Source organism: Salvelinus sp. IW2-2015, linkage group LG6.2, assembly GCF_002910315.2.
Source record: "Salvelinus sp. IW2-2015 linkage group LG6.2, ASM291031v2, whole genome shotgun sequence".
Classification (NCBI taxonomy): domain Eukaryota; kingdom Metazoa; phylum Chordata; class Actinopteri; order Salmoniformes; family Salmonidae; genus Salvelinus; species Salvelinus sp. IW2-2015.
In genome coordinates, this window is record NC_036846.1 from 16,991,600 (window position 1) to 17,003,152 (window position 11,553).

At 44.3% G+C, this 11,553-nt stretch overlaps 1 protein-coding gene across 1 annotated transcript in view; it reads right to left on the bottom strand.

The window, feature by feature from the left end:
* LOC111965892 (ecto-NOX disulfide-thiol exchanger 2-like) overlaps positions 1-11,553 on the bottom strand; it is a 95,472-nt gene that overhangs the window by 63,422 nt on the left and 20,497 nt on the right. The window contains exon 3 of the mRNA XM_070444257.1: positions 2,898-3,104. Within this exon, the coding sequence (XP_070300358.1) occupies positions 2,898-3,104 (207 nt within the window). The remainder of the gene's footprint in view (positions 1-2,897; positions 3,105-11,553) is intronic.

Sequence of the window (11,553 nt, forward strand, 5' to 3'; positions counted from 1 at the left end):
AGATAAAAAAGAAAAGACCCTGGTGCAACATGACTAGAGATTACCACTGGACTACCTCTAGGAGGTTGGCACTGGACTACTAACTACTGAGGTTAGCACTGGGACTACCAACACTGGAGGTTAGCACTGGACTACCAACAACTGGAGGTTAGCACTGGACTACCAACACTGGAGGTTAGCACTGGACCACTAACTACTGGAGGTTAGCACTGGACCACCAACTACTGGAGGTTAGCACTGGACCACCAACTACTGGAGGTTAGCACTGGACCACCAACTACTGGAGGTTAGCACTGGACCACCAACTACTGGAGGTTAGCACTGGACCACCAACTACTGGAGGTTAGCACTGGACCACCAACTACTGGAGATTTGCACTGGACTACCAACTACTGGAGGTTAGCACTGGACTACCAACTACTGGAGGTTAGCACTGGACCACCAACTACTGGAGATTAGCACTGGACCACCAACTACTGGAGATTAGCACTGGACTACCAACTACTGGAGATTAGCACTGGACTACCAACTACTGGAGATTAGCACTGGACACCAACTACTGGAGATATAGCACTGGACTACCAACTACTGAGAGTAGCACTGGACTACCAACTACTGGAGAGTAGCACTGGACCACCAACTACTGGAGAGTAGCACTGGACACCAAACTACTGGAGGTTAGCACTGGACTACCAACTACTGGAGAGTAGCACTGGACCACCAACTACTGGAGGTTAGCACTGGACTACCAACTACGGGAGAGTAGCACTGGACCACCAACTACTGGAGGTTAGCACTGGACTACCAACTACTGGAGAGTAGCACTGGACCACCAACTACTGGAGGTTAGCACCGACTACCAACTACGGGAGAGTAGCACTGGACTACCAACTACGGGAGAGTAGCACTGGACCACCAACTACGGGAGAGTAGCACTGGACCACCAACTACTGGAGGTTAGCACTGGACCACCAACTACTGGAGGTTAGCACTGGACTACCAACTACGGGAGAGTAGCACTGGACCACCAACTACTGGAGAGTAGCACTGGACCACCAACTACTGGAGGTTAGCACTGGACTACCAACTACGGGAGAGTAGCACTGGACTACCAACTACGGGAGAGTAGCACTGCACCACCAACTACGGGAGACTATCACTGGACTACCAACTACTGGAGATTAGCACTGGACTACCAACTACTGGAGGTTAGCACTGGACTACCAACTACGAGAGTTAGCACTGGACTACCAACTACTGGAGGTTAGCACTGGACTACCAACTACTGGAGGTTAGCACTGGACTACCAACTACTGTAGGTTACACGGACTACCACTGGAGATTAATACTGGACTACCACTGGAGATTAGTACTGACTACCACTGGAGATTAGTACTGGACTACCACTGAGATTAACGGACTACCATGGAGATTTACTGGACTACCACTGGAGATTAGTACTGGACTACCACTGGAGATTATACTGGACTACCACTGGAGATTAGTACTGGACTACCACTGGAGATTAGTACTGGACTACCACGACTGGAGATTAGTACTGGACTACCACTGGAGATTAATTTCCTTCATTTAGAACTATTAGGAGAGGGAGGATATTTATTGCACAACACCTCTTGTTGTCTCCTCATTGACCAACATAGTTAAGGTCTCTGAATGAAGAGGGAGGATATTTATTGCACAACACCTCTTGTTGTCTCCTCATTGACCAACATAGTTAACTTCTCTGCGCTACGGATCCCTTTAGCGGGATCATTTTCCTAAACAACCGCCGAATTGCAGGACGCAAAATATTACAAAAAATATTTATAATCATGCAATCACAAGTGAAATAAACCAAAACACAGCTTAGCTTGTTGTTAATCCACCTATCGTGTCAGATTTTGAAAATATGCTTTGCAGCGAAAGCAATCCAAGCTTTTGTGAGTGTTTCAATCAATGCTAGAACAGCTAGCCCCAAATTAGCATGGTCACGAAAGTCAGAAAAGCAATAAAATTAATCGCTTACCTTTGATAATCTCCGGATGTTTGCACTCACGAGACTCCAAGTTACACAATAAATGTTCTTTTTGTTTGATACATATTACTTTTATAACAAAAAACAGCCATTTGGGTTGCGCGTTATGTTCAGAAAACCAAAGCCTCGCTCCGTTCGACGAAAATCCCAAAAAGTATCCGTAATGTTCGTAGAAACATGTCAAATGTTTTTTATAATCAATCCTCAGGTTGTTTTTAACAAACATAATCGATAATATTTCAACCGGACCGTAACCTATTCAATAAAAGAGAGAAAGAAAATGGAGAGCTACCCCTCTCGCGCGCAGGAACTAATCAAAGGACACGTGACTACTTTTGAAAACTCTCGCTCATTTTTCAAAATAAAAGCCCGAAACTATGTCTAAAGCCTGGTCACAGCCCGAGAAAGCCATTGGAAAAGGAATCTGGTTGATACCCCTTTAAATGGAAGAAAGACGGGCAAGGAAACACAGATTTAAAAAAAGAAAAGAAATCACTTCCGGGTTAGATTTCCTCAGGTTTTCGCCTGCAGAATCAGTTTTGTTATATTCACAGGCAATCTTTTGACCGTTTTGGAAACTTTGGAGTGTTTTCTATCCTAATCTGTAAATTATATGCATATTCTACGATCTGGACCTGAGAAATAGTCCGTTTACCTTGGGAACGTTATTAAAAAATTTAATAATAATCTGACCCCTAGCGTCAAGAGGATAAGGTCTCTGAATGAAGAGGGAGGATATTTATCACACAACACCTCTTGCTGTCTCCTCATTGACCAACATAGTTAAGGTCTCTGACTGAAGAGGGAAGACATTTATTCCACAATACAGCTTGAAGTTTAATAGAAAACGTAGGCAATGTACCAGACAGGAAGAGGGCTCTGTCCACAGTGAACTCTTCGGCAAATCGGATATGGCAGAAGTTCTTCTTGCTCTTGCGGATTGCGATGATCTCACCCAACTGGCCAAATACCTCCACGATGAGTGCCTCAGTGGCATTCTCTGGCAGACCACCCACAAACACAGTCTTACAGCCGGGAGGGCGATCCCTCATGGCCGGAAAGGGAAGGTCTGTAGATGAGAAGAGAGAGGCATCAATACAGAGAACTAACCGTAAACTTGGACACTATGAATGATAAAGTATTAATTTGAGTTTAAAGGCGTTAGTTAGCGTTTTTTTTTTAGCAATGTCCAGAATCTCCTGGCTAGCATCTCCTAGTTAACATCACCATGCTTTTGAAATCACTACCAACTGATAATCTGTTTGCACTAGCACTTCTAAAAGCTAGACAGATTATTATAAGCGTTGCTAACTAATCAGTTATTTTATTTAATGGTAATTAAAAAATATGCAAAATCCCAAAAAGTGACCCAACCAAGTCGCACTGCTTCTTGACACAATGCCCGCTTAACCCGGAAGCGAGCCGCACCGATGTGTCGGAGGAAACACCGGACACCTGGCGACCGTGCCAGCGTGCATGCGGCCGGCCTCCCACAGGAGTTGCAAGAGCAAGACCACAGTGCACACGCCTGTCCTATCAATAGACTGCTAGAAGATGCATATCATTCTAGTGGGAGAAGGCTCGGCAGACTTTCTGACTAGCGAATTGAAAAGTAGCCTAGTTAATTTAAGTGGAAAAAGGATCCGGCTGAATATAACTAATCGGCTGTATAGACTAGCTGGCGCTAGTGGTAAAGACTGCATTTATTTGGCCATTTATTTTGTATAACAGACATGCTTTTGTTATAGGTTATGTCATCTCCAAACCAGACACTGTTGATCTGAGCCTTGCTGAAGAAAAACTACAGTATCAGACTTTCGGCTGTCACAGATGCACCTCTCCCGACTTTAGTCTATAGTCGGATGCTTTAGTCTTACCACTCAAACGCGTCCAATATCTGCAGTGCTGCTCGTGGCAACGTTGTCTCGCTGAGTCTACATTTAAATTATAAAGTCAATCTCAATGTGACCCACCAGAACCTTGAAAACTTAAGGCTTAAAAAAGCTTAACACACTCATTCAAATAAATTCAAATAATCAATTCAAATAAATTACTATAAAAATTAAACTTTCATGAAATCACACATTCAATATACCAAATTAAAGCTACACTTGTTGTGAATCCAGCCAACGTGTCAGATTTAAAAAATGCTTTACAGCGAAAGCAAACAATGATATTATCTGAGGATAGCACCCCAGCTAACAATCACAGACCATCATATTTCAACCCTCCCGGCGCGACACAAAACGCAGAAATAAAGATATAATTCATGCCTTACCTTTGACGAGCTTCTTCTGGTGGCACTCCAATATGTCCCATAAACATCACAAATGGTCCTTTTGTTCGATTAATTCCGTTGATATATATTCAAAATGTCAATTTATTTGGCGCGTTTGATCCAGAAAAACACCGGTTCCAACTCGCTCCACATGACTACAAAATATCTCAAAAGTTACCTGTAAGCTTTGTCCAAACATTTCAAACTACTTTTGTAATACAACTTTAGGTATTTTTTTACGTAAATAACCGCTAAAATTGAAGACGGGATGATCTGTGTTCAATACCGGAGGAAAACAATGTGTAGCATGCTTTCTGGTCACACGCCTCTAACAAACAGTACACTTCACTGGAGCATCATTCTGAACATGGCTACTTCTTCATTTCTCAAAGGAAAAACCTCAACCAATTTCGAATGACTGTTGACATCCAGTGGAAGCGATAGGAACTGCAGGAAGGTCCCTTAGAAATCTGGATACACATTGAAATGCCATTGAAAAGAGAGTGACCTCAAAAAAAAAAATCTGAATGGTTTGTCCTTTGGGTTTTGCCTGACAAATAAGTTCTGTTATAGTCACAGACATGATTCAAAAAGTTTTAGAAACTTCAGAGTGTTTTCTATCCAATACTAATAATAATATGCATATATTAGCATCTGGGACTGAGTAGGAGGCAGTTTACTCTGGGCATGCTTTTCATCCAAACGTGAAAATGCTGCCCCCTATCCATAAGAAGTTAAAGAAGCAGTTAAATACTCAGTCTGAATTTACAACACAAATAAAACTAGTGTTTCTACAGTGAAAGAATAATGTGAAATTGATTTATGCATTTAGAAGTACTGTTATCATAATGCAATGTGCAGGCTGTAATTTATGTTATACAATATCCATTTGATTAATTCAGAGGCTTCATGCTGGGAAAATCTATTAAAGTACTATTTGAAAAATTACATTTGGAAATATCTCCCATGACCAACGAGTAGCAATAATGACGAAAACATACAGCAATACGCTTGGATAACTTTTCTATTGATATCTAATGTTAATGTGAAAACTATTGTGGGATAAACACAAATGCATCCTCTTAGCCAAAAGCTGGTTGATTCTCTCATGTGAATGGTTCATTGCTTGAGAGACCTGATTAATTGAACACAGATGAGAGTTTACTGAACCATACATGGGGCTCTACTGCTCTGGACAGAACTAATCACCAGGGCCTGTAATCATAACCAATCTCAGAGTCAGAGTGCTGATCTAGGATCAGTTTGCCCTTTTAGATATGGACGGGGGAGACCTGATCCTAGATCTGCATTCCTACTCTGAGACGCCTCTGCCCTCCTAGAGATCTATGGCAGAGCCTTGTGGTGCAAGAGCAAGGCCTCTTATGTTAAAACGTCAGTGATATGAAGCTTGTTTCAAAGCTCAGATCTTCCAGAGGGCCAGACCTGTGCCACTGTTGTTCAGTTAAAGTCCTTCGACATTTAGCCGATGGCTCTATGATCTGAAAGTCTGCTTTTAAAACCCAATGTGCATGTATTTTCTAGGTTCAGTGGGGGTGGTCTCTGTACTACGGAAAGAGTATGAACGGTGGGAGTGACACTGGAGAATGCAAAATGTGGTGGCTACTTGTCAACAAGGAGATGGTGCCGATCAGAATCTTCAGCAACATGGATAGAGGCAACATTGGTGTCCTGGGAGCTGAATTTACAATGCCACTGGCCACTGTGACAATCCTGTTTAACGGGAGATGAGGCCTACACAGAAGCCTGAAGGACTCACCCATAAACTTTTTGCTAGCCTGTGTTCAGCCATATTGACTTTACCAAACAACATATAGAATGGGAAACGGTAACTTAATAACAATAGAGCTCTCCATTCTTTCCCTGAAATCTCCGTGAAACAAGACAATAACGGCCATCCTGTACCGCCCACTCTGCTTGCTGGGACAAACACACACCTATACTTATGTTAAGATCCATCATCAGTGTTTTCCACTAGCGCCGGCTGTTGTCTATACAGCCAATTACAGACTCATTTTCAGCCTTAAATTAAACTAGACTTCAATTCGCTAGTCGGGAAAAAAAGTCTGCTAGTGCACTCTGCGCCTAGAATGAACAATATGCATCTCCTAGCGATCTATTGATAGGACAGGCGCCTGTCAGTCACAAAGTGCGCGATGACAGGGAAAGACTGCTGGTTTGACAGTCTGCTATCTGTTCCACCTCTCGGTACCTGGCTGTGTACCTGGCTGTCAAATTTCTACTCGGATGGAGAGAGCATGAATTTGCACGTCCCATATAATGTGGAGTGGAAATCCACTTAGCCTATTGTTTTCTAGAACAGTCATTTATTTTATTTCCTGGGCAGGGTCCTATAATAATGATGGCCCGCCAGCCCGGGACCAGTAAAAACATGTGTCGGTCGGGCCAGTGGATCTTGTCAGTCAATGGCCCGACAGTACATTTTCAGCGCATCTTCGCATTCCAGTTCAACATTTACCTGCTCTGTCGCCAACCATTGAAGACCACAAGCGTAAATGTCATGCTATTTGTATTTGGGAAATATGATTGGCCGTTCATTCAAGCACCACCACGCTTCCACGAGTTACAACTTCTGGAGCAGCTTTTTACTTTTAGAGAAAGTTATTTACAATATTAAACCTTCAATAGTGAACATACTAGCAATATGCTGGCTACTGTTGAGCTACAAAAAGACAGCGAGCATTGGTCTTGGCTAGCCTACTGTAGCCAGTCAATATCTCTTTTGGAACGTTTGTTTGGAGGGAGGCAGGAAAAAAAAGAAGAGCAGGAGAGGGAAAATAAGGAAAGAGGGGGCTAGATAAACATGTGAATTGAACGGTTCAAAGCGAGAGAAAGAGTCGAGCGAGAGAAAGGGGGAGTGAAAGAGTCGAGCGAGAGAAAGGGGGAGTGAAAGAGTCGAGCGAGAGAAAGGGGGAGTGAAAGAGTCGAGCGAGAGAAAGAGAGTAGAGCGAGAGAAAGAGAGAGAGATCCCCTGCAGGTGTTATTCAGATCAAGGTCAGTGTGAGGGGCTGTATGGTGTCAGGGTAGCCTGGAGGTCCTGCTCCCTGTGATGGCCACCATATGCAGCCTGTTGACCTGCTGCCCTGGGGATGACAGGGACACTGACTCACCAGGCTCCTCTAACCCTCCCACGCCCCTGGACCACACACAAACATACAGGTGAAGGGCAGAAAAAAAGATGACATGGCTTGGATCTCTACAAAAATAACAGAAAACAGACCCTTCAGCTCTGACCTTTCTTTTATTCTCTCTATATTGCTTTCTTTCTTTTATTTTCCTAGTAGATGTAATCTATTTTCTCTCCTCATCACCTATATCACTTCCCAATGGGCCTATTTTCTAATCTACCTCGAATACTCTGTTTCATCGTCTTCAGGTTGAGGTCAAAAAGACCCCCTCTTCCTCCTGGTCCCCCACTAGTCCTCTAAACATCAGCCTCATGGTGCTGTGACCTCCGCAGTGGAGTTTACTATTCTCAACGGTCACAATGATTCACTAACTAATGGCTGAGCAGATGTCTTTCTATTTGCCAAACAGAGGGACAGAGGCTCATCAAGGAGCCCTGTGATAACTTTAATCTGGAGAATAAATAGGCTTCCTCTGAAGTAGGGCTTTAAAGATACCCCTCCTTGAAGAGACTCTGCCTTTCATGAGGAACACAAAAGTGATAGCGAGAAAATGAATAGAAAGACATGGGGCGGACAGAGGAGAGCGAGAGAAAGAGGGGGAAGACAAGGAGCAGACAGAAATAGAGGGGGAGGACAGGGAGCAGACAGAGAGAGGAGACAGAAATAGAGGGGAAGACAGGGAGCGGACAGAGAGAGGAGACAGAAATACAGGGGGAAGACAGGGAGCGGACAGAGAGAGGAGACAGAAATACAGGGGGAAGAACAGGGGACTGGTTACAGAGTGGGAGACAGAAATACAGGGGAAGACAGGGAGCTGTACAGAGAGAGGAGACAGAAATACAGGGGGAAGACAGGGAGCGGACAGAGAGAGGAGACAAGAATACAGGGGGAAGACAGGGAGTGCAGAGAGGAGACAGAAATAGGGGGAAGACAGGAGCGTACAGAGAGGAAGACAGAATATCAGGGGAAAGACAGGGAGTGACAGAGAGAGGAGACAGAAATACAGGGGGAAGACAGGGAGGACAGAGAGAGGAGACAGAAATAAGGGGGAAGACAGGGAGTGTACAGAGAGAGGAGACAGAAATACAGGGGGAAGACAGGGAGCGGACAGAGAGGGAGACAGAAAATAGAGGGGGAAGACAGGGAGCGGACAGAGAGGAGACAGAATAAAGGGGGAAGACAGGGAGCGTACAGAGAGGAGACAGAACATTACAGGGGGAAGACAGGGAGCGGACAGAGAGGAGACAGAAATACAGGGGGAAGACAGGGAGCGGACAGAGAGAGGAGACAGAAATACAGGGGGAAGACAGGGAGTGGACAGAGAGAGGAGACAGAAATACAGGGGAAGACCATAGGTAAGAAGAGGAGGGAGAGCGAGAGAGAAAAGAGACGGTAGAAGATGAGGAGGAGAGAAAAAACCAGGGGGAGAGGGAAGACCATAATAGGCAAGAGGGAGAGAGAGACAGGAAGAATATTCACATTGAAAACACACACACAACATGAAAGCCTTGTGTGCTTAAGGAAGGAGAGGGGGAGTGACTCCAGACTGTGTTTTCTGAAGGAGCCTGAATTCCCAACAACTGACGAGAGAAAATTTGCTTTTGTTTTAGTTTAGGGTGAAATTGATCCCTTCCAAATCTGACAAGTGAGCTTTCTTTGAAAAAGTCACCAGACAAAGTTCTCTCTCAGAGATATTAAAGGAGAGCTCCCACTGGGTGTTCTTCACAGACACACACACGCACACAATCAGAATTGTTACGTAGAGGCCGAGAAGCACAGTTCTGGTGACTTTTTAAAAGGACATTCTACTTCAAAATGAATGAAAATTACATTTTGCTGGCACCATCTAAAATATCATTTACATTTCCAGAAATGAGCCCAATAACATATTGGCAAAATTATTTCTTAAAATTATTTTAACAGATTGGACCATGCATATAGCCTATGCATGGTCCATATTATCAGGTATGCTATTAGCAATAAGCATTATCACCTGTATATATACACACTGAACAAAAATAGAAACACAAGTGTTGGTCACGAGTTGAAATAAAAGATCCCAGATATTTTCCATACGCAAAAAATGCTTATTTCTCTCAAATGTTGTTCACAAATTTGTTCACATCCCTGATGGTGAGCAGTTTAACCTTTGTCAAGATAATCCATCCACCTGACGGGTGTGGCATATCACATAGCTGATTAAACAGCATGATCATTACACAGGTGCACCTTGTGTTGGGGACAATAAAAGGCCACAAAAAAATGCAGTTGTGTCAAACAACACAATGCCACAGACGCCTCAAGTTGAGGGAGCGCGCAATTGTCATGATCACAGCAGGAATGTCCACCAGAGCTGTTGCCAGCTGTTGCCAAATTGATCTGTGTTACATTCAGCCCCAATCTCCCCTAGGCACTCTTTGCAAATTGCAGAGCAGTAACATGCTTAACTATGCAGTTGCTAAAAACACTGGGTTTAAAATGGTGCAGTTCACACATATTAAAGGAGTTGATAAATCAATAAAGAAGGAATGAAAAGCTGGGATCCGCTTCTTTAACAAATGCAATTAAAACTGCTGCTATTACAATTTGCATTATGAATTGTTGTGCATTGACTGCTTGTCAGAATGCATGTTTCCCTCCCTATGACACTTGCAACTTGAATGCACCTTGAGAGGAATATTTCTCTCCCATAGAACACATTTTATTTTTTATTTTTTTATTTCACCTTTATTTAACCAGGTAGGCTAGTTGAGAACAAGTTCTCATTTGCAACTGCGACCTGGCCAAGATAAAGCATAGCAGTGTGAACAGACAACACAGAGTTACACATGGAGTAGAGAGATTCGCCTTTAGCCGCACCCTCATCCTACTCACTCCTCTGTTCGCGGCGGGTACAGCGGAGGCAGCCCAGGCACTGGTGATGATAAGAGAGGTTGTATCTCTGGACATGCTGGTCTCAATGGGTGAGGTCACCGCATGTGGTGGGGGGTGGACAAAGGAGGTACAGAGGTACGGAGAGTGGAACTACAGGGTCCATTGCAACAAAACAATGATAATGATAACTAGCCTGAACACAGTATGCAAGGCTATTGATAATGAGAGAGACATCACAATAAGGCATAAAGTGATTGCAGGTCTTGATTGGGAGAGCTAGCTAAAAACAACAGGTAAGATAAACAGCAGCAATAACAGGGTGCTAGTCTAACACAGCAACAACAGGTAAAAATGGCGACGACTCGGCAGAGAGGGTCGGATTAACTACACACAGATCCTGAGTTAAAGCACAGAGCCGACAGATAAAACACAAATAAACAGAATGGAGTACCGTGAATTAATGGACAGTCAAGCATGCATCAGCTATGTAGCCAAGTGATCATAGTGTCCAGGGGGCAGCCGTAGATGGACGCAGGGAGGCCTCCACTAAGCTAGCACGCGCGTTTAAAGTTAGTAGCCCGGGGGGTGTCTGCTCAGACGGAGGCCGGTTGAGGGCACAGCGGGTGGGGTATACGTCTGCAGACCAGACGTGGTCGTGTCGACAGAGAATCCAAGCCGGATGGCGATGGCGAAAGAGAGGTTGTGAATTGTAGAATTGTGTTTGCTAACTGGTGCTAGCTTCGTGGCAGTGGCGCTAGCTGCGCTAGCTGCAAGCTAGCTGTGAGGATCAGAGTAGTGGCTCAGGGATTACGGCAGGAATCCGGGTTGTTGTCGAGAGACAGTCTGATGCTGGTAAATTGGTGAGTAATATCCAGGCTAATAACAGGGCTGGTGTCTGTGCAGAAGGTGGCTAAATTAGCTTGTAGCTGATTTAGACCATTGTGATGGATTGGCAGGGCTCTGTGTCGGAAAAAAAGGTCCAGGCCAATTGGCAAAATATGTATTGTAGCACAAGAATTAGCCGGAGGACCTCTTCGGCTAGCCGGGAGATTGGCCTAGCTCGAGGCTAGCTCAAGGCTAACTGTTGCTTGCTTCGGGACAGAGACGTTAGCCAGGAGTAGCACTCAGATTGCAGCTAGCTATCTGATCCGGTGTAAAGGTCCAGAGCTTGCGGTAGTAATCTGGAGATTTGGTAGAGA